Source organism: Drosophila navojoa, chromosome X (assembly GCF_054131105.1).
Source record: "Drosophila navojoa isolate 15081-1374.11 chromosome X, UAZ_NAV_1.0, whole genome shotgun sequence".
NCBI lineage: Eukaryota > Metazoa > Arthropoda > Insecta > Diptera > Drosophilidae > Drosophila > Drosophila navojoa.
The window spans coordinates 16,334,815-16,358,521 of record NC_142895.1 but is presented as its reverse complement, the minus strand read 5'-3'; the positions used below and the strand labels follow the sequence as shown (position 1 = coordinate 16,358,521).

The 23,707-nt window shown below is 38.6% G+C and overlaps 2 protein-coding genes and 2 long non-coding RNA genes across 8 annotated transcripts in view; 2 read left to right on the top strand and 2 right to left on the bottom strand.

The window, feature by feature from the left end:
- Positions 1-19,007, bottom strand: part of LOC149090650 (uncharacterized) — a 169,760-nt gene extending 150,753 nt beyond the window's left edge. The window contains exon 1 of the long non-coding RNA XR_016197284.1: positions 18,981-19,007. This is a non-coding gene — a long non-coding RNA (uncharacterized LOC149090650). The remainder of the gene's footprint in view (positions 1-18,980) is intronic.
- Positions 1,574-2,397, top strand: LOC149090651 (uncharacterized). Its single transcript, XR_016197285.1, has 2 exons — positions 1,574-1,629; positions 1,662-2,397. It is a non-coding gene; the product is annotated as an uncharacterized LOC149090651 (long non-coding RNA).
- Positions 2,918-23,549, bottom strand: Evi5 (ecotropic viral integration site 5). 5 transcript variants are annotated; one of them, XR_016197282.1, is made up of 10 exons: positions 23,016-23,549; positions 9,080-9,554; positions 7,940-8,975; positions 7,750-7,864; positions 7,388-7,405; positions 6,329-6,990; positions 6,153-6,270; positions 5,991-6,089; positions 5,211-5,426; positions 2,918-4,179 (listed from the first exon to the last, which is right to left on the bottom strand). XR_016197282.1 is itself a non-coding variant. In XM_089263215.1 (9 exons), exons 2-9 carry the CDS (start codon positions 9,294-9,296, stop codon positions 4,042-4,044), a joined length of 2,403 nt encoding a protein of 800 aa, XP_089119341.1. In that variant the 5' UTR covers positions 9,297-9,554; positions 23,016-23,549; the 3' UTR covers positions 2,918-4,041. The 5 variants fall into 5 exon arrangements, 3 of the variants coding, with proteins under 3 accessions (XP_089119341.1, XP_089119342.1, XP_089119343.1); XR_016197283.1 differs by lacking the exon at positions 7,388-7,405; XM_089263215.1 differs by lacking the exon at positions 5,211-5,426.
- Positions 13,279-17,627, top strand: Sk1 (Sphingosine kinase 1). Its single transcript, XM_030390370.2, has 2 exons — positions 13,279-13,680; positions 15,123-17,627. The coding sequence occupies exon 2, from the start codon at positions 15,163-15,165 to the stop codon at positions 17,236-17,238; it is 2,076 nt and encodes a 691-aa protein (XP_030246230.1). The 5' UTR covers positions 13,279-13,680; positions 15,123-15,162; the 3' UTR covers positions 17,239-17,627.
- Positions 23,550-23,707: the final 158 nt, after the last annotated feature.

Below are 23,707 nucleotides of genomic sequence, written 5' to 3'. Positions count from 1 at the left end.
AGCTCTACATCAATATCGGCAATTTGAGTCAAACATTGAAATCGAATTTCGCACGGACGCGTCAAGAGCAACAGCTGGCAAACAGGTATTGAAACCTTTTCGGAGATCTATTTTGAAGGTTTTATTTATACCAGTTCGAGCCAGCCATGAGCTCGGCTTCGTGAAACTGATATGATTACAATGAGATTTGCATAAACTAGTTTGCATCTTAATATGATTTCACGACACAAATTATAGTCAGATATTCTAAATACAATAAACGAGTCTTGGGCTCATTATTGATTTATAGCTAAACTTGACTTGAAAGTCTTGTAAATCAAGCAACATTGTGTGCGCAAACGAGTCTGAATATTCTCGTCGGGCATGCCCGACTGGCAAATGCCTTCCACTTGCATTCCATATAACCATCAAGATATCCATTTATATATAGTGATCCCATCCCCAAAAATAATAACGAGACAATCATAGTAATTTTGATTTTTCTACCATTTTATTTACTCGTATTTTTGTATATTCATGTGATTCATACTAAAATGTATACGCATCGTCTGTCCTCAAAGTTTCAGTGTTTTGTAAATTGTGTTTTACGAAGTGTTTGCATTTTGTTGTTTTAACAACGGTCCACAATATGTTTGATTAGTTATATAGCGTATAGCGTATATTCATATAGAGATATAAATATATACCACGGCATCTATGCACATAATATGTTTGCTTTTTTTTTAGTTATGTAAACGAGTACTAAATGTCTTCAACTTTATTCGGTATTTTTTTTTTTCGTTTTTCTTTTGTTTTTGCTTTTCTCTTTATATATAAATTTTGGAACAATTACAACACAATATTTCAATAGTATTCAACTACAAATGTATTTATCATTTACGCTTACTTAAACAAACGTTTTCATTAATTCAAAAATTCACTTCTTAAACATAGCTATTTATTTTTCTCAGTGTATTCTCTGTGTATGCGGTGTCTGTGTGTGTGTGTGTCTATGTGTGTGTGTTTGTGAACATGTGTCTCAAGTAACAATAAACAAAACAAAATTTTATCAAGTTAAAACAAAGGCAGAAAAACAGGAGAACAAAAGTCCATTAAAATTAATCTGTAAGCAATCTGATCATTGTCAATAGTATTTAAATGGAAGCTGATTAATTCGTATAATTCGTATTGTTTTTCTTTATTTCATTTTATATATATATATATATATATATATATATATGTTATATACCATATGTATATCTGTATGTATATGCGCTTGCAAATTAACATTTCGAGTAGTGCTCCTAACTGAACAATAGGTCAGGATCTCAGCGAGAGATCTCAGCTCGACATCTGAATGTTAAAGTTAACAGTTACTGAGTAACAGCAATGCGAGTGACACTGTTAAGTGCTACAGTCTTCGAGGCTTAACATGAGATTGTTAATGCTAACAGTAACTGTTATTTCCATCAATCAGGATAGGCAAAATACTACCCAAAATGGGGCAGTTGACTCAATATACATGTATATGTATATACATATGGTATATATATATGTTTTACAGATATGTTTGTCCTTTATTTATGCAATTTGTTTTCTATGTGAGCTTAACTTGATGTAAAATCTTTTTTTGTGTCAAAAACAATTTGAGTTAAAGTTAAGATTGAACATAAACGTAAAAGTAAAAGTAGAAGCAAAAGCCAAACTTAGTTTTAACAGATATATTACGTACATTTGCAGATCATACACATATCAATTGAATGTACGATAGTTATTGAATACATATGTTTAGATTTATTGTGCGCAATTAACTAATACGTTAAGTTTTTATCGAGATTTACGTGAATATACATACTTAACAGATCATTTACTAAAATGTTGTCCAATTTCATAATGAAATTCGAATTATAGAGAGAGAGAGATAGAGAGAGAGAGAGAGAGAGAGAGAGGAATGTGCACTCTGAAAATACAAACGGCATTTGAATTGAGAATGTTAATACTGAAAAAGGAACTTTAGATGACCTATTGGAATTTGAGCTCTATCGAGCAGCAACGTTAAGTCTCTCTAGCTTTGATTTGGGAAATGTTCTAGTTTGGCACCTTCAATTGTAAATAAATTTTGTGACATTAGTTGAATAGATCTAGAGTTTAACAGAGAGATAGACAATTGGTACAACATCTTAATAAATGTCCATGTCTATATGTATGCATACTGATTGAATATTTGTGACACTCAGTTTATATTTAACTAGAACTATATAAGTAGATGGATATTCATATGGTCTTGTCATGAAGTGCAAATCAATGGAAGCGCGTTAGAATACAATACGGTAAATTACATAAAATAGATGACTTTAGTTGTACAATGTTTAACAAAAATGAAACAAAAAAAAAAAAAAACAAATGAAAAAATGTATATATATAAATTTAAAAAAAAAGTATTTATAAATCAATGCTTAGGAATTAATAAAAACATATGCATGTGTATAAATTATACAATATAAATTGAATTAATTATTGCACTTGGAAAACAGCTCGAACTTAAATACACATATTCATAAAATTTGCTGAATTTTGTTTCTGCAATTGCAATTGCAAGTGCATTTCTCTTGTTGTTTTTTGCTTCTTCTAGTTTAAGTTTGACATGCTGGCAAAAGTCTATGGATCGCAGATCCATTTCCATTGCAGCTGTACGTAAGTAATTGATGCGCTTTATACATAAATCAATATCAATATATATTCATAGCATAGATATAGCTATTGATTATGTGTGTGTGTGTGTCTCTGTTTGTGTGTGTGTGCTCGTATATATCATATCGACTACTTCGTTAAAGGGCATTAACCGAATATCGTATTTGGAATATCGTAAGTTATTGGAGTCTTGCAATTCATTGCAGATCTCGAGGTTCTGGTTCGTACTATTTGAAATAGTTAAGGGTTTTTATCTTTTTTTTTTCGTTTTTTTGTTTTTTTTTTTTTTGTTTGAAATAACATTTTGGCAACGCTTGTTACATGTTTGAACATTATTAAAAACTTTCTTGGGATGATTTTCGCACTTCGTTATCGTAAAAGTTGATCTATAAATTGTTTGGGTATTATGCTTGCTATATAATTTTAGAATAGAATTACAATGGGTATTTCTATTGTATTTCTTGTATTGTTTTTTTGTGTGTGCAAACATTTGATATTATTGATAAAATAGGTATTATGTCAAACTTATTTTACTACACGATGAGGAGTTACAAATTCGTTTTAGACATGTGTGTGTGTGTGTGTGTGTTAGTGTATGTGTGTTTACAAAATATCAGCAATATCATTCTACACGTATATAGGCTTTAAGAGGTAAACAATATAAAATACAAATAAAAAACTATTTCGTTCTAAACTCGGTTAAAACTCACATAATTTTTTCGTTTGTTTGTTTGTTTTTTTTTTTTTTTGTGATTTTTTCTTCTTCTTTTCTCTCAATTTAAAACTTACATTAAAAGTGTAGGTTACATAAAATCCATCATTTGCTTTATAATAATGTGTGCATATAAATATGTATATATATTAAAAAATATATATTTAAATATTTATATATACTGTGACAAAAAATATATATAAAAAAAAAAACTATACATATCAATAAATAAATATTACTTTTCGTTTTTAACATAACAGCGAAAATTCCTTATATAAATACATACAATAAAATTGGAAAGCAATAATCATAATATTAATAATAATTGTTTAAAACATATTTTATAAATAGTATTTGTGTTTTTTTTTTTTTTTTTCATTCTTTTTTTGTTTTGTTTTTTCATTGAATTTTTACTAATCATATATATTTTATTGACAATCGACGCACCACAGCTGCGACCTTGTGACAGAAATTACATAGTCTCTATGTATTCCACATGCATACATCAGCCAATAATATGTATATACATATGTGTGTATATATATATGTATATAGAGTGATCCATATAGCCATCATCATATATATATATATATATGTATATGCATATATGTAAATATAATCGCTATCCGCACTGTGTAAGACGCCAACGGCTTTATATATTATGTGGATAGCTCCGTGCTCCCGCGTCGCACCATGTTGAGGTCACTGAAGTCGATCTCGGTTGATTCGATGGATTGTATGGAGGCGCTGCGCAGCTTGTGGCCTGGAAATTTGCCACGACTTTTCAGTGCGGTCAACTGCAGCAGGAAATGATGTTGGCCAAGTTAGTTACGATTGCATTGATGAATTATATATTTGGATTGAGCGTGCATTACGTATACGTATTTTACTAGTACTAATACTAGTAGTAGTAGTAGTAGTAGTAGTAGTGTGTGTATGTATGTGTGTATATCTGTGTTAGTGTGCGTACTTAATCATTAAGCAAGCCAAGTACAGAGCTCTATCAAATACCAACTACAAATTATTTATATATTATTTATATACACAAGTTTCTCAAAGACAAAAAATTTACAAATAAATCAAATTTGAATCAAATGAAAAACAATGAAAATGAAAAAATTTTCATAAATGCAAAAATATATTTAAAATTAATTTCATTTTCACACATGCAAATATTAAACGATATTTTTGTTTGTTGGTTTGTGTCTTTGCTAAGCGCAGAGCTTTGCTACTTTACGATATTGGCAGGAAAAAACAAGCAGTACTAAATGATAGCAATGTGATATAGTGAAACGTGGCTAAAGTGTCTACAGCACGCAGGGCGGGCATATATATATATGTATAGATGTATTACAAATGATAGTGCATAAAAATGCGAGATTTTCTTTATTATAATTATAGTACAGTTTTTACTTAATAACATATAAAATGGTTTTGAATAAATATGATGCGAGCTCTCAGAATAAATAGTAAAATTTTCTTATAAACAATAATAATATATATGTATAGCATGCAATTAGACCAATTCCCGTTAAATAATATGAAATCAAAGAGCGCATGCTTTGCTCGGTAATAAAAGTATATATGTATATAGAAATATGTTCATATATTATATAGGGATAGAGAGCAGGCAGATGCAGAGGTAACGCTAAATACATGCCAAATTGTTATACAAATTTCGGAATATGAACATGATGCAAATACCAAACAATCGACAACAAAGTCTATGATCTAACAGGCGCTTAGATCGTAGCTATACAGAATACTAATGCTAATCTAGGATTGGGATAATGAGTTCGTTCTTCAACAGAGTTATATGTATAGACACCTGATTTGCACATTTGGTCGTTTGCTGTTAAGCTGTTGAAGTCGATTTGGGTTTTAACTGGAATGTGGGAGTAGATGCTTTTTTGGTATTTGACGACGATGCTTTGCTGAATATTTGTTTTAGTTTTAGTTTTGGTTAGCACTTTATATATATTCGATTAGCTTAGCTTATCCATTTCCACGGCTCAGTGTCGGGGCTGGTTATTGGCGTTGGATACTAGAGACGCAGCATTGCGTTGCGTGCGATATATATTTGTTTTTTTTTTTTATGATATGAGAAAGAGATTTAAATGAGAAACATACGATATTAATATCTTCAGCTGTACCAAAGTACCAGAAACTCAAAAGATATCTTTGAAAATTACAAACACAAAAATGAAAGTAAAACGCACGTATACAAAATATAAAAGCGAATGCCACACCAAAGCTTATGGGTTGATAAGCAATTAGCATGAGCGGAAACACAGTCCTGAATGGTGTTCTTTTTTTTTTTTTTTTTCTTTCTCTCTGCTTGTCTTTAGTGTTTAGCTGCTGGCCAATGCAGCGCCAATTGATTGGCCTTTGCGTAGGCGCTCAAAGTGCATATGTGAGTGTATGTGTGTGTGCATGTGTGATTATTAGTGTATGTGTGTGTGTGAGTGCAGCTGTTGCTTGGCGCTTTTAATTGGCATTTTTGGATGGGTTTTTGTGGGTGCGCAGAATATTAGAGGCCCGAAACCGAAAATAAACAGCAAATGGTATCCAAGTAAATAGCTTTGCTGGACCCATCGCCAATACACACCTCCGCCTTCATGTCAGCCAACCTGTCCTGCAGGTCGCGCACTTTATCCGAATCATCGAGATTGGCGCGCAGCTCACCCTCGGCCAGCATTTCCGAATTCTGAAAGCGATGCGAATCTCGTTAATCTCGAGGGCAGAGCTACGCTAAATTTCATGGACTCACCTTTGTCTCCAGTCGTGAAATCTCCTGCTTCAGTTCGGCGACCGTTTGGCTCTGTTCGGTGAACTTGATTTTGACATTCATGAGCTCATCCTTCATGCGAGATTCCAGATCCGAGTATCTATAGAAAGTCCACAAGTTACTAACTGAATAACCTGATTTACCGCAATGGAACGCACCTGTGCTGCTGCTCGCGCGCCTTGTTGGCCAGTTCCTTTTCGCGTGTGACAGCCAGCTCGAGCTCCTCCTTGAGCTTCTTCTGCTCCTCGTCCTGACGCCGCAGCTGATTTGTGGAAACCTGCACCTGAGTCTCCAGCTCCATGACCTTCAGGCGCAGCTCCTTCAGCTCGGTGAGCGTTTCCATTTCACGTATGCGCGTCGTCATCAGCTCCTCCTCGAGCTTCTGCGTGTGCTCCGTCGACTTGGAGTTGTCGAAAAAGTTGGTCAACAGCTTTTTGGGTGTGGAGTCCACGGAGGCGGCGCTATGCTCGTTGCGCTGATTCTCGGCCAGCTGGCGCTGCCATTGGCTGCTCAGCTCCTGCACCCGCTGCTTGAGATCCTTGAGGGATAGCGAGGCCTCCGCCTCGCGCAACTTGCTCGCTATCAACTCGTCCTGCAGATGGGCCACCGAATTGTCGGGCGTTGTTTCGCGCAGCGTCTTCTTATCCTCCTCGAGCTCCTCGATCTTCGACTTGAGCGTTCGTATCTGATCCTCGCTCTCCGCCGAGCCCTGCCGCACCTTGACCAGCTCCTCGAGCAAACAGGAGACCATCTCGTCGCGCTGCTTCAACGCCTCCTCCTTCATGCACAGCTCGTCAATGGACGACTGCCGCGAGTTATTCTAAATGGCGAAAAGTCTGGCTTTAGCAAAACTCTCACAAAGGGCGCGCATCAATGTTTGCAAGCATGCGACAGCTTGAAAGCTATCGGAGAATCGATCGATGACATATCGATAGCGATAGCTCTAGATCTGATTAGGCTTAATCTACTTAGAATACATGAGCACATGATGTTAACTGTGTTATTTTGTGTTGTATTATCTACGCACGTGAGCGAATGAATCGTTAGTCAAGATCTAATTACTTATCAAAAGAAACATGGGAATGATAACAAACATGCAAAGTAATGCTACGTAATGCCCATATTTTGGCATGGAGGCCCAAGCACGACATGTGCATATATGTATGTACATATATACACCTGTCTGTATATACATTTTGGCAAGCTGAGATACTTACGCTATCGATCGAAACGTTCTGCTCGACGTTGGCAGCAAATTTCATGGAATTTTTTAAATTTTTTTTTTAAGCATTCGGATTACCATTTGTAGTTTTTAGTTATTTTTGATTTTGACATATTTGTTTGATATATATATATATATGCATGTTTTATAAGCACCACAACCACAAGAAATAAACAGAATGGAAAAAGAAAGACAGAAATGATTAACAAACGTATATCTAGAGATTTAGCACGATAATTCTGATAATTCAGTTTAGCACTATTTTCTCTTCACATTTTCTTCAGTTTTCTGCACGTTTTTAGTTACAAAACAATCGAGAATAGTGTTAAATGCGTTGCGCTCTTGTACAACACTTACGTTCTCCTGTAGCCGCAGGCTGAGGCCGCGCACCTCCTCGTTGGCATTCTCCAGCTGATGCGAGACCTCCAGATAGGAGCGTCGCAGCTGCATCAGTTCCGTTTGAATGGCGTAGCTAAGCAATGGACAAAAGATTAGTTACATCAGAAGGGTGAGAGAGAAAGAGAGATGGAGTGTGAAGTTCAAGTACCTCGTCTCCTCCTCTTCGGCACGTGAGACTTGGCCGCGCACCAGACGATCGGCCAGCTCGGCACTCTCGGCCTCGAGCAGCTCGTTGCGCTGCTTGAGCAGACAATTCTCGCGGCGCAGCCGCCGCAGCTCGACCATCTCCTCCTGCTCCTTTTTCTTCAAGTCTTGATACTCTTTCTCCATTTTCTTCATGCGCTTCGTGTTCAGCTTCTGCGCATAGGCCAAGTTGAAGAAGCCCTCCGGATCGGCCTCGACGCGGCCGGGCAGCTCCTTCTGGAAGAACTTCAGCATGGCCTCCATGTCGAGGGACAGCAGCGCCTCCTTGCCGGTGAGCAGCAGGGCCAGCGCCACCTTGAAAATGAACTCCATGCCCTCGCTGAGGAAGACGTCCATAATGCGGCAGCTGAGGTTCACGTTCAGTGTGGTCGTGTACAGTGTGAGGAACCAGCTGGACGCGTACATGGTCGTCTGGAAGCCCTGCAGCTGGAAATGTAGGTGCATATCGGGTATCTGCTCCTGCACCAGATTCTCCAGCTGGTACATGCACAGGCCCAGCTCGGACATCGATGGCTTGAACATGTGCCGCATGCGATGCTGCTGCATGATCTGCACCAGAACAGCGAACGCCTCCTCCTCGGGCATCTGCATCAGCAGCAGGCCGACAATGAAGCCAGAGCCCTGACAGTAGCCGACCTCACGATCGTGCAGCGAATACGCTTTGATCACATTGAACAGGGCCTCCTGGCCGGGTCCGTCCTTCTCCTTGAAGAAGTCCACCTCCGGATAGGTGCGCGCTATATCACGTCGAATCACCTTCTCGCACGCCGACGTCGCCTTTATGTACTCCGCATACTGTTTCTTATCGGCGTCGGCCGCGCCGCTCAGCTGCTGCCACACGATGGCACGAAAATGATGCGGAATACCACGGCGCACCAGTTCGCGCACGCACGGATTCTTGCGCTTCAGCGCCCCATCCCAGTCGTTCAGAATGGAGGCCCATGTCGTCCAGATGTCCTCCTCGGCGACCGAATTGCCGCCTGTAAAAATGATCGAAAGCCACATTACAAACACACATACATATGTACATCAATACAACAGCTGACACACATAGAGAGTGTACTGAGATTCGAGTCTTACTTACTTGATGTCAGGCTGATCTGGCTCGTGTCCGAGTTCTTGCGACTGTGCGTTGAGTGCAACGAATTGAGACTTTTGGCATCGCTCTCGATTAGCTTGTTGGCCGCCTCCAGCTTGGCCAGCAGATCCATTTCAGATGTGGGCAGATTCTCGTCTCCTGGGGCATTCACTTCCATTTTCTTGTTGCTCTCCGGTGGCGTTGCCGTTGCGGTCAGTGTCATCTCTATATGACGGGTCTGACACAACCGACTCGTATCGAAGATGTGCTTGTGTGCTCTCTATTTGTCTCTCTCTCTCTCTCTCTCTCTTTCACTCTACTTATGTTGATGTTTTGGTTTCTCAAAGTTTCTGTTGTTGTTGTTGCTGTTGTTGCTGTTGTTGCTGATGGCGCTTGAGCAGTTATTCCCGCGGGCTGATCTCAACGATAGCTCTCTGAATGCATAGCTAGGCCCAGCTCAGCTCAGCTCATCGTCGCGTCTCTCGCTTCGCACTGCAATCGATAGCAATGGGATAATTCATAATTAATAATTAATAATGATAGTCGTAATTGTGGGCGGGTGTTATCATTCGCCTTTTCGGGTCTTAACGGTGCTCATGCTCGAACTCAATGGAATTGACAACTTAAGTGCGCAAAGACTTATCGAAACACCAGACTGACAGACGTCAAGCACAACTGACTCTGCGATGGGGAAGCCAAGACAGTATGTGAGCCACATTCACACTCACACACACACACTCGCACTCACATTTCGTTTAATGTTTGTATTTGTATTGTTTATAAGTCGTGCGGCCCCAAAAAAGAAATGGATCAAAACAAAACAGAAAAACCAGTCTGGGCCAGTCCCTACTATCAACAACTGTATATACACATACATACATACATACGCACATACACACATATATATGCATACATATAACATTATCTAAATATTTCAGCCGAACGGATGCACTCGGCTCGTCGTGTGGAGCACGGGTGGAACGGGTGGACGATCGTAGGGCGCACGCGTCTCGTGCCTCGTCCCTGACCGCATTGCCAATGGCCGTACTGGGGCCAGATAAGCGCGAATCAAGCTGCGAATTATATAACCACGATATTTAAACAGATAATATGTATATTAGATATATGACATGTGCTACAACTGCTATGCATCCAGAAAGTTAAAGCTGCGAATTCCACTCCTCTTAACACATATATTTGGAGTTGGATTTTATACTCGTTCACAGGTTGAAGAGGGAATATCATATATGTATTATATTATATTATATAGAGAAAATATTCATATGTCATTTTATATCATATATTATATATGTATGTATACATTGTTTTTTACTTTATACTATTATTATTATGGTATTTCATAAATCTTTATTAATTATATATTCTTTACGAGTTACAGAGAGAATATCAGATCTTATTTTATATTATCCATATATTATACAAACTTTATTTATTACATTATATGATTATTATTGTTGTATTTGATCTATCTTTATTATTTTGTATCTTTATTATGGCTCAATATACGTACTATGCGTCCGTCTGATCAGAAATTCGCATTTCTCTCCGTAGAACTGTTGCCTCTTTTAAAGCTGAAGAATTTTAATCTAAAGCATGTAGTCGTTGTTATCCTAATCATATAAATTCTAAAGATTTAGACGATAGGTTCACTAAAAAAAAAATACTATATCTAATATAACAGTCATGTGAATATTCAGGGAATTCAGGAATATTCAGGAAATTCGGAAATTCGCATAGACAGCACAAGAGCAATTCTATATAGCATATTTATATATATAGATACGCTTATTATAGTCGTGTCTAATCTATATACATATAGGCATGCATATGTATGTATATACTGTAAGATATTTATAAGTTATAGCAATAAGAGTACCTAAAATTATGGAACTCTTTTCAGATCATCAACCAGTATTATACAGATTATGCAGATTTGCGGATTGAAGGATTTATTAATAAATAAATAAGAATATAATAAATAATTAAAATACACATATCTAATAATTAAGCTCTTGATTAAAACTAGATCAGTTTAATAAAAGCTTTTATATAGCATGATCAATCAAATTTAAATTTACTTTTATCCTAATTCAAGTTTTCACATTCACCCAAACTCCTTTTAAACTACCCTCGCATATATGTATGTATGTATCCCCAGTTTGAAAGCCATTGCGTTTAAGCTCTTATCAGCTTAGAATTTCGCTTATCAAATAAGTGTGCTTGGAACAGGCTAGAGAGGGAGAGAGGGAGAGAGGGAGAGAGAGAGAGAGAGAGAGAGAGAGAGAGAGTCCCTTAAAACAAACATTCGGCCGATAAGCTATGTGGAGCACCTGTTCGACGCTGGCCCCCCATTAAAAAAGTAGGTGAGAAATTGCTATAGCCTTTATCGCATGCCCTCCGCTCGATCCCCACCTGATCCCATCTGGGTGTTGGGGCTGGCATCATCGGGCATGGTAGGAATTTCTGAATCACACACTAGAGCCACCTCTATTGCAAGTCTCTCCATGCCGATTCGTAATTAACGTATTTATCTAGTTAGAATAATGGAGCAACAAGCGGCGTTTCTTATCGCCATGCAATGAACAAAGCAAAAGCAGAAAACAAAAAATAAAAGGAATTTTTTTATGAATTTAGATATCGATTTACAAGTACAAAAATTAACTAAACTATATGTACGTTTATAATAAAAGCAACAACAACAACAACAACAACGAGAGATGGCATTACGTAAGTGCATGTCGCGCATGTACATTTGAGCACGCCGATATGCCATATGATCGAGCATGCGGACAAGACATCTCGCACAGGCAATGCACATGCATGGTATAACAATATAACAGTATAACAGTCGCTCGTATGCCACCCACACGAGTCGCGCTTACACCCACGGTCAGCCGATGAGTGGGGGAGCTATATAGCTGCCTAGGGATCAGCCAGAGCGTTGCTATACCCTGTAGTTCATATGCACAGTTGGGGTATAACAGAATAATGAAAAGAAAACTGTTATAACCAGGGAATATATGTGCATTCGCTTGACACTTTTACAAATACATCGAAATTGAGAGTAGAATATGTGAGATTACGATAGATAAATTATCCATTAGTTGTGTATAACAGAATAATGAAAAGAAAACTGTTATAACCAGGGAACATATGTGCATTCGCTTGACATTCTTACAAATACATCAAAATTGAGAGTAGAATATGTGAGATTAGGATAGATAAATTATCCATTAGTTGTGTATAACAGGATAAAGAAAAGAAAACTGTTATAACCAGGGAGTATATGTACATTCGCTTGACACTTTTACAAAGACATCAAAATTGAGAGTAGAATATGTGAGATTAGGATAGATAAATTATCTATTAGTTGTGTATATCTAATTAAAGAGTATTAGTATATATTCTTATATTACATATGCATATACATATATGTATATAAAAGAGCTCATTCAACATTTTCTTTGCAATGGCAACATCTTCAGGCAAATATCGCCCTACTCTGCGCTTCTCATGCTCTTAAGCAACTGCCTTTACCCCTCGTCTTTTATCAATTTGCCTTTGCTATATTTTCCAGGGTAGCTGCCGTTTGAGCCTTGACCTCTTTCTTGCGGCTACCTATTTTATTTAATCTAAAACGCCTCAAAACTTGTCATGTTTAGATTAATCAAAAATTTAAACACTTCCGCAAGTGCAGCCAAGTGGAAATAGCGAACCAACATTGAAATTTGCAAACACAAAAAACAACAAAAAAACAACAACAAAACGAGACCCAAACAATAAATGCAACACGATGATAATGTTTAAGATGTCTGTGTGTCGGCAAACACGGTAATAAATTATTGCGTGTCCGTGTGTGTGTATGTGTGTGTGTATGTGTGTGTGTGTGTGTGGGCCAAGTGGCAGGGGTTATGAGCGAACGGAATTGCCTCAAATATAAATTGCATTTGCGAAGAAAATGGAAATACAAATAGAAAACAACAACAACAACAACAAATTCAAAGTCGAAGTCAGTTAGCAAATGCGGTTCAATGCCATCAAACTTGGAGCGCATTCAAAGAGAGAGAGAGAGAGAGAGAGGACGACTAATATATATATATATATATATATATATATATATATATATATTTATAACGGCCATTACACACATGTACGACAATACAGTTATGAACCAGACATAATACATACATCGATACGACACGATACGACGATACGTGTTGATTAGATTTCGAAACACTAAACACACACACACACACACATGCAGGTATGCAAGTGTGCAGGTATACGTGTATGTGTGTGTGTGTGTGTGGGTCCGAGACAAGTGAAATCAAATCGCACAGCGCCAATCTCCCCAGCTCATTCGTTCCATGCGATAAATGAGGTTAGTTCGCTCAGTACGCGAAGATACGTGGAGTCGAGCGCACAGGAGCGAACGGCGACTGACAAAAAAAAAAACAAAACAAAAAACAAAAAAACAAATAACAAACAACAACAAAATTGAAGAAAAATACAAAATAAATTTGTAACAATAAAACAAAAGTTCGGCAACAACAACAACAACAACAGTTAAAACTGGTAAAAATTAAGTAAGTGAAGACAAAGGCAAAAGCCAAACAAAGCAGGCCCAAAGCCATATATCTCTCCCCCTCATTCCCTCACTCTCTCTCTCTCTCTCTCTCTCTCTCTCTCTATCTTTCTCTTCTGCTTGTAATACCCTACAACGGCAGCAATGGGGCATTACAAGCACATGCAAATGACATATATGTAGGTATATACGATGTAGTAGGTTTTTTTTTTTTATAACACTAATTAGAAATGCATCAATCGCAAGGCAACTGTTGCTAAAGCGTCAGGCTTTTTTTTTTTTTTGGTCTTTCATTATTTATGGGTTACTCCAGTCATTTCCACGAAACTGATAATAGCCGTTCCAAAGATTACGAGTTTTATCAAATAATTGAGCTGATTTAGAGGTAAATCAAGTACATACATACATAAACATATGCATAGCACACAGTATTTTTAGATAGCTCTCCCAGGGCACGCGGATATAAACAAACATTTGAAGTCTTAGCCAAAGCTTAAGATCTTAATATTCTGGATCTCAACTATTTAGAGACATTTAGAAATTTGAACGTGAGCTAAAGTTGTATTTCGCACATTTGCATAGATCAAGATAGATATAGAGATCATATAGATCATTCCATTTCTATTTGTAAAGGTACAGATATACAGATATGTAGATATAGATGATCTGTTCATAGATCATTCTCTATATTGTTCATAATTGATCTTCATATAGATCACTCAATTTTCTCTATTTCTATTTGTATTGATATCTAGATCAATATAGATCTCCATTTAGATATGCATATATAGCTTTACAGATTTTCCTTAATATGGATCATTATTGAGTCAGTGTTGCCAACTGTTGATAGCAAAAAAAAGCTGTTGAACGATACTATTTTTGTTTGCTCGAAAAATATATATGTATGTACGAAATCGAATCAAAATTTTTCACTATTTGAAAATTTGTCAGCGACCTTTAACACATGAATTCTGGCACTACACGCTATTCTTTTATATTGCTTTATGAGCTCTAAGGTCTACGTTTCATTTACTGAATTAACTATAAATCATATTTTAGTTTAGTTCCCTTTTAATACCACTTGGTTCGTTCATTAAAAATTGAACTACTGAACTATGAATAAAACTTCATTCTACATACGAATTATCCCTACAGAATACGAAAATTTGCTCAGTAAATAAAAAATCGGAATCGGAAATAAAGCAAATTATTCTTTAAAAAATCCAGAATTTCCGCTGCCCACAATTGGGTTTTCAAAAAGGCCAGATTTGACGGTAAAAAAGCGGATTTGGCAACACTGTTGTTCATATTCATTTCCTTTCCCAAAGGTAGATCAGTCTTAATATATAACCTCATATTAGCATAGCTTCTATTCCTAGGGTATTTGGCTGTCCACCTCTAATAATACCTCTCTTGATTGCTGTTGTTGCATGTGCCATTCAGCAGGTGACCGAAAGCAAAAGTTTGGAGGCGTTTGGCGGCCATGACAGCCAATCCAATACAGCGAGCCGAGCGACAAGAGTCGGAGGCGGAGGCGGAATCGCAGCTGAAGCCGATGCACGCGGAAGCGGCTGAGGTAGAGGCCGAGGTGAATGGGGCAGTTGAGGCAACTGAGGCAGCTGAGGCAGCTGAGGCCGCAACGGATGAGCTAATTGGCATTTTCTATGTGGAGAATCGGCGACGCAAGCAAAACATCAAAATTGTGGTCAAGCTCTGTCCAGAGGGCGTCTATCTGCGTCGGGAGACGGCACAGAACGATCACATCAATGAGCAGCTGATACGCATCGACGACATCATCGGCTCCAGCTGTGGCCAGCGTCTGAAGAAGCGAGCCCGAGGTGGCCTCACCTCGTGCAAAAGCACAAGAAATCAGCAGCAGGAGCAGCACCAGCACCCAGAAGCCGAGGGAACAGCAGCAGCGGGCGAGCAGCAGGGAAAGGAGGCCGACAACAGCGCCTACCTCTACATCTATGCGTATCTGAAGAAGGAGAAGCCGCTGCGGCGAGTGCAGACGCTGCGCATCCTACGCTTTCGCACCAGCGACGACTATGCCGAGAATCTGGCCACCGCTCGGCTCTGGCATCGCACCATACGGGAGCACAAGCAGCGCACTGGCGCCGCGGGTCAAGTGGCTCGGGCGGCGGGCAAGAAGCTGCTCATTTTGCTGAATCCCAAGTCGGGATCGGGCAAGGGACGCGAACTGTTCCAGAAGCAGGTGGCCCCACTGCTGCGCGAAGCGGAGGTCCAGTACGATCTGCAGATCACAACCCATCCCAACTATGCTCAGGAGTTTGTGCGCGCGCGCAAGGATCTAATGGAACGATATTCGGGCATCGTTGTCGCCTCCGGCGACGGCCTCTTCTACGAGGTGCTCAACGGCCTGATGGGCCGCATGGACTGGCGTCGCGCCTGCCGTGAGCTGCCCCTGGGCATCATACCCTGCGGCTCCGGCAACGGCCTGGCCAAAAGCATCGCTCATCATTGCAACGAACCGTACGAGCCGAAGCCCATCCTCCATGCGACGCTGATCTGTGTGGCCGGCCGCGCTACGCCCATGGATGTGGTGCGCGTCGAGCTCACCCACCGCGACAGACACTATGTGATGTACTCGTTCCTCTCCATCGGCTGGGGCCTCATTGCCGACATCGACATTGAGAGCGAAAGACTGCGCTCGATTGGCGCTCAGCGCTTCACCCTTTGGGCCATTCGGCGGCTCATCACGCTGCGCTGCTATCGGGGTAAACTCTACTATCTGCCGGCAAAGAGCTCCACAGAGCAGCCGGCAGCAGCGCCAGCAGCAGCGCCAGCAACAGCTCCTGCCGCTGCTCTGTCCACGACAGAAACACCTCAGGAGCAGGCCAACAGCCAGGCTGATCCCCAGCCCGCAGCCTTCAGCGAATTCAAGGACCTGCCCGACGACGAGGATGTGCAGCTGCGCGGCGACAATCAGTCCGATCTGGATCAGTTTGCCGACGCCTTGTCCCTGGATCGTTCCATCTATCGCCAGAATGCGGATAGCTGGCATTCGGCGGTGTCGAGGCGCACGGCCTACTATTCGATTGGGGGCCATAGCTCGCGCTCCAACCGCAGCCGGCTGAACGTGAGCCAGCGGATCGAGGCAGCCAATGCCGAGTTCAATCAGCTGGTGCCGGTGAGCAAAATACCCGGACTACAGATGCCGCTATCTGCCGCCGACGGCTGGCTGCACGAGGAGGGCGAGTTTGTGATGGTGCATGCGGCCTATACCACCCACCTGGCCTCCGATTGCTACTTTGCGCCCGAGTCGCGGCTCAACGATGGCCTCATCTACCTGGTGATCATACGAGCCGGTGTCGGACGCTCTCAGCTGCTCAACTTTCTGCTGGGCATGCACAATGGCACCCATCTGCCCATGGAGCAGGATCCACACATACAGGTAATGCCGGTGCGAGCGTTTCGCATTGAGCCTTCCGGCTCCCATGGCATCCTTACCATCGATGGGGAGCGCGTGGACTATGGGCCCATACAAGCCGAGGTATTCCCAGGCCTGATCAATGTGATGACCACAACAGGGCAGTGAGCAGGGTTTCAAAGTTCCAGTTTTTAATTTTTTATATAAATATGGTTTAAGACTGTTTTTTTTTTCTTTTTTTTTATATAGATATATAAATGGTTTTTTTTTTTTACTACTTCTGAATATTATTAGAGAGAGAGAGCGCAAAAATGACACAAATAAAAGGGCAAGAAAAGAATATTTTTGCTATATATCTACGAATATCGTGTAGCTAGCTGTACATAGATACATTTATATATATTTAGTTATAGACACAAAACATGATTTTGTTTTCGAGGCTTCAATTAACATTTGATTTTCATTAACAGCTTTGAGCTAACAGCTAATCAGTTTTCGCTTTGGTTCATCGATTCCTTAACCTTGGCTTATTGACTAATTATTATTAGTTTCTCTTTTTTTGCAATTTTAAATAATATATTTTACATATATAAAATTTACTTATGGATATTTTCAACGGCTATTAAAATTAATTGACACTTAACATTCATGTATTTTGTGTTGTTAAACAATTATAACAGAATGTTAACTTTGCGATAACATCGGCAAGATAATGTTTAATAACAGAACACCAATACAGGCGCACCAGAAACTAGTTTAATTTAGATAACTGTCAACACTCACAACTTTTTTTTTGATTGATTGTTTTCAAAGGTGTTTGTCAACTAATCTGATAAATACGGGATATAATCGGGCATTAAATATACATACGGTCAATTGAAATATTTATAGAAATTATTGAGTGGCATTTTTTTGTTTTGAGCTTTTAGCCAATAAACACCAATGATTAGCTGAAATTTCGATTAGATTGGCTTTTATATGGCTCAGATTGGAAATTAAACAAAACCAAAAAAAAAAAAAAACACCGGGATTTGCTGGCAATCGATTGGACTGGCCTATCTTTATAATCATTACATAAATATATATGTATAGGTAATATAATATATATATATATACTGTTGTTATTAAAGAGATATCAACGAACTGGGGCAATGGTCGAGTGCGCTGTTTATAACTGGACCCCATTTCGCTAGCAACTTAATTTCAATTTAAATTCGTTTGTGATAATGCTTTCATGCGATAGAATAAGATGATTATACGATCTTAGTAAAGAAAAAAAAGGGTCATAAATAACACATCAAACACCATTCAATGTTTAGTCAACCAATTCTGCTTGGCTAAGACTTTTAGCTATTTATTTAGCTATTTACAGCTTTAATTTGCTAGCCAGACAATTATTTTGGACGCCACTGTGACAAGCAGCAAAGTGTGCTGCATACGTTTAGGCTAAGTGCTGTTAATTTGTAAAAAAGCTAATGTGTGGACAAAGCGCAAAGCGTGCATACACATATATGCACGTGCGTGTGTGAGTGTGTATGTGAGAATTGCTATGAATAGTTGCTAATTAACAGCACCATCAAATTGTAGACAATAATTAACTGCCTGCATACGTTACTGTAGTTTGTTGGCAAGTGTATATTCATATATGTACATATGCATGTGTGTATTTAATTGTCGTGGATGCATAAACTGAAAAAAAAAATGCGCGGCTATGTGGTGTATATGCACACATATGTACGTATATATTTATTTATATATGTATGTATGTATACTTTATTATTTTTTGTACGACTTTTCAACCAAGTGGCAACATTTTGCGCACACACACGCACATAGTTGTGCATGTGTGTGCGCGCGTGTAGTGCATGCACTTGCATACTTATTTCCACTCTGATTCATTCATAAAATACACATGCAAGTGTGTGTGTGTGTGTGAGCGGGTGTGTGTGTGTGTGTGCAGCGGCCAAGAAATAAATAAAAAAAAAATGCCGTCTTGAATTCATTTTGGATGCGTTTTCAAGTGGCCACTCGAGCCAGCCCAGAAATACATGCATAAAAGCATTCGTAAACCGTTAGACAAAATTAGACACACCCACACACACGCGGAGATATAGAAAGAGAGAGCGAGGCAGAGGGCGGCTTCTATTTAGCTAGAGATGGAAACAGCTTTTGTCACTATATTGGCCAGACATTATTGCTTTTATTGTTTATACAAATTGCATTTTATTTCTTTGCTGACTCTGTCTAAATATGTCTCCACTCTTTGCTCTCCACATCCCTCATTCTCCCTCCGCATTGCCACTCTTTCGCCATCGTCACCCAGTCGAGTAGGCAAAGACGCTGGGCGAACGGGTAACGGGCCATGCGGCTTGTGTGGGAATTAGTCAGAAACCTGCTGGCGGCAACAGCAGCCGCAGCAGCAGCGCCCGCAGCGGCCACGGCTTCGAAAAAAAAAAAAAAAACGACTTTTTTCTTTTGTTTTATGTGTTCAAATTGATATAACTCACGTATGACATGTAGGGTATATAAGTTGCGAAAGTGAGCGTAACTAAATGCGAATGCTTTGTTGATGATTAGCAAAGAGTTTTCTAACTAAATTTTAGTTTTTTAAATTTGAAAATAAATGAAAAGTCTTTACTTTGTTTTATAATCAAACTTACCAAAAGTTATTAATAATGAACTTTTTTTTTTATATGTATTAACATTTTTTTTAAATTGTTTATTTAAGGCAACTTTTATTTTATTTTGTGAAATTTGTTTATATGAGCAAAATCAAAATACCTCGATTTATTGTAAGCAAACTTGAAATGAATGAAAAAAAAAAATGCTATAAATAAATGGTTATTACTTTTTAATGATTAGTTACGAAGTTTTATCCAACTACATATTTTTAATAAATGAAAATTCTTTAAATAAAAATAAAAAATAAATGTACAAAATAATAAAATAAATTTTGTATTATATTAAATGTAGTTAAACAACAAAGCTTATCAATTCTAGCATTCAAACAGGGCATCTCAAAGTGCGATACCATTTATTTTATTTGGCTTACAATTTAAACAACCAAAATTTGAGATGAATATTGCATTTTTGTGGCATTGACATTTTGCATATCAGGTTCTTCAATTTGCAACTTGGCATATTTAATGACAATATATAACTGGAAAGTTAAAGCGAGAATGAGACAGATATTTGTGAAATTCTAATCCTGCCTGGGGGCGTCTCACTTATGTACATTTTTAAGTGTTTTAACCTAATTAAATACAAACTAAGAGTTGCAGGGGGTTGGCTGGTTGCGACGTCAGCTTAGCTCTCGTTTACCAAGACCACGCCCCACCTGACCCGATGGCATGAGGCAGACACACATTAGCATAATTTCCTTTTGCCGCACCTGACACCCATCGCCCTCACCACATCCTTTACAATGAACCGCAGCCAAGCCCCAAAAAATCGTCTGTGCTTCATAACTGTAACTGTTATTCGAGATTTTCAGCTATTTTCATGCAAAGTGGCAACGCCAGGATATTTTTACGTAACTGATAATTACGTTGATGTTTGGGCAAACGTAATGCACAAAAGCACTCGATACAACAACAATAACAATCGAAATGAAATCGTTCCAAATTGTTTTCGGCTAATGAGTTGGCTATCGTTGTGGCTATATAGAATTTGATAGGAAATTGAAAGGGTAAGAGTCATTACGGTGCACATACACACACGCACACGCTTCGATTACTTCAAGCAAGCGTGTGTGTATGTACGAGTACGTGTGTCTGTGTGCAACAATTGGAAATTGATAGCGTATAGAATGAAGGCAGATGCAGAGACAAGCGACAGACACGCTTGCAGCGATCGCTTAATCATCTGGCACTAGAGCAGAAGCACGCGCTTCTCCAATTCTATTTGTATACAATCATGTTTTATCGCTTCCAGTGAGAAAAAGGGAGAGAGTGGTAGAGTGAGATAGCAACTGTGCGTATATATTGTTTGTATTAATCATTTTAATGGGGGCGGCACTTTGAGCCATGGACAATGCATAAACAAGGCTTAGACTAATTTCTGAGCAAAAAAAAAAAAAAAAAACACTAAAAACTAATGTAAACTTGCAAAAAAAACACACACACACACACACACATACATGCGTGCGAAAACCAGCTGAATCAACAGCAAAAGCAATTAGGAAATGAGCCGCACAGGTCCCGCACTCGATCTCTCTGTCTCTTTCCTCCCGCTTGACACACACATGTGTCTCAACATCAGCGTTGACTGAGAGGGAAGAGCTTTCGCCATAAAATGTACAGAAATAACAACAAAATTGATCATTGAAATGAGGCCAACAAAAAGAAAAAATTGTAACGGTGTTACGACAACGACAACAATATAGCAAAGATAGAAACGACGAAAACGCACAGAAAAAAAAAAAAAAAAAAAAAAACTGGAAATAGCTTGAGAAGTGCAATTCATCAAAAGTAAACTCCCAAAATACCGGCACGTATTGAAATATGTGTGACATACATACACACCCATACATATATATATATATATGTATATACACACAAATTACACCTGTGCATTTGATTGCATACATTTATGCTCGTTCATCTGACTGTTGCGATTGCCCAAACCCATACATGCGTATATACATGCATGCTTAGTATAAATGTGCTGAATTGCAAGTGTTGCCAGAAGTCGAAACTGTAAACAACATTTTGAAAGTGATTGAAAACAAGCGTCAACAGGGAGCTGAGGGTAGGTGTTGCCGCCTATTGTTATGCTTTTTTCTGCCTTTTGTTGTTGTTTTGTATTGTTGCTTACTTTACATAACGGTTTTTTTTTGCAATGGACACTGGAACGACAGAGTGAAGGAAATTATGAACATTTATACAAACAGACATAGTATATACTAGGTATGATATTTTTTTTTAAGTCCCTTGTTACTTTTTCAGCTAAGCACTAACAAATGACAGTTTAAATACATATGTATGTATGTATGTACGTATCATTTTATACACGCAGATAAATGGACGTGGCTCACTTTTCAAGTGCAAATCATTTTTAACATATTTTCGCGGCTTTTGGAGAAGGTCAAAATACTTCAAAAAGCAGCTTTAACAATACAACAAAAATTAATAAAAATTAAAACAATACACCCACACACACACAGTAACGAAATGTATGTACATATGTACTTATTGAAATACAGCATACATACATACATATGTATATAGACGGCACACTCAAAAGGCTGAACAACTTCTAAAAAATTATGCATAGACATACATACGTACATATACAGTTGTTCATATATTTGCTGGTCGTGCTGTATGTGAAGCATGAACATAAATAAATAAACAGAATTATATCAAAACGCACGCGAGGCGTATAAATGTGGGCATGGGTGTGTGGTGAATACATATGCATATATGTATGTGCATATGTTTGTATGAATGTGTGCATGTGTATGTGCAGACACCCATGCAAGGTGGTAACGCTGCGCACAGAGAAAGATAGAGCGAGAGAGCAAGAGAGCAGCAGCAGACGCTGTGAAGTTTGAATTGGAAGATACAAGGTTACAACAACAAGACAACAAAGCAGCTGATGTGGTAGGAAATGGGCATACGAAAGTGTAAACGAAAGGCAGAGAATTTTCTCCAATTGGAATGACCGTTGGCTGCTGGCACTTGTTGTTGTTGCTATTGTCATTTGATAATAATATAGGGCTATAATAAACAGGCAATCCAATAATGTTAAAGGGGCAAACAAAAGAAATATATGTATATACATCTGTATAGAGAGCAAACACGAAGTACAACTAGAAAGTTTTTTTATTTGTTGCTATTTGATGATGTTTGATAGACACAGACACACATATGTATAAATAATATATTTATCGGTGTGTAGGTATACACACTATCTATGTATGTGAGTGTAAATAGTAAACACACCTGCTTCAGCACTCACCGTTATTGCTTCTTATTGGTATTCTAAGCGAAGATGGCGAATTTTTCAGGCCAAGACGACGAGCGAAGCGACGTCGTCGTTCCAATCAGACGTGCATTAAACTGCCATGAAAGAGTTGTAATTAGCTGGACGACGACGATGGCGAGCTTTTATTTAATTTCACTTCAAATTTTGACGAGACCGACTTTTATTTGCTGTAAACGTCACTTCTTCGGTTTGTCCGCAGACACTGACACACGCATATATACATAAAGACACACACACTATTCGTTTTCTGGTTGGAGTAAGTTTTCAATTGGTATTTGCGAAGCGGCAATGGCTTTGCTTTGAATGCACTATCGCGTGTATCGTTAACTATGTGGCTGTGGTGAAAAAAATACAAAACAAAAAACAATATCATTCACAATCTTTAAATTAGATTTCTTTGGCGTTCGAGTTTTTGATGTTTGCTGAATTTATAAACTGAGCTTCCAGTGTGACTGCACTCTGCGAACAGTGTGACCACAGTTAACTAACAATAAAATGCCACACAAAATACAGAATCCATTTAACATTTCATCACGGCAATCTAACAGTTTCTTTTAAGTTCGATAGTAGAAATGGTCGCATATCGATAAAAGAAATAATTACTTAAAAACTAATGAAATAAATTGAAAAATTAGCTTTTTGGAATTAT

Excerpts from the sequence above, each read along its gene's own strand:
- Evi5 (XM_089263215.1), bottom strand. The coding sequence starts at position 9,296 with ATGACACTGACCGCAACGGCAACGCCACCGGAGAGCAACAAGAAAATG. Across the intron at positions 8,976-9,079 it reads CCAGATCAGCCTGACATCAA|GCGGCAATTCGGTCGCCGAG; the intron begins GTAAGTAAGACT and ends TCATTTTTACAG. Across the intron at positions 7,865-7,939 it reads GCCGAAGAGGAGGAGACGAG|CTACGCCATTCAAACGGAAC; the intron begins GTACTTGAACTT and ends TCCATTGCTTAG.
- Sk1 (XM_030390370.2), top strand. The coding sequence starts at position 15,163 with ATGACAGCCAATCCAATACAGCGAGCCGAGCGACAAGAGTCGGAGGCG.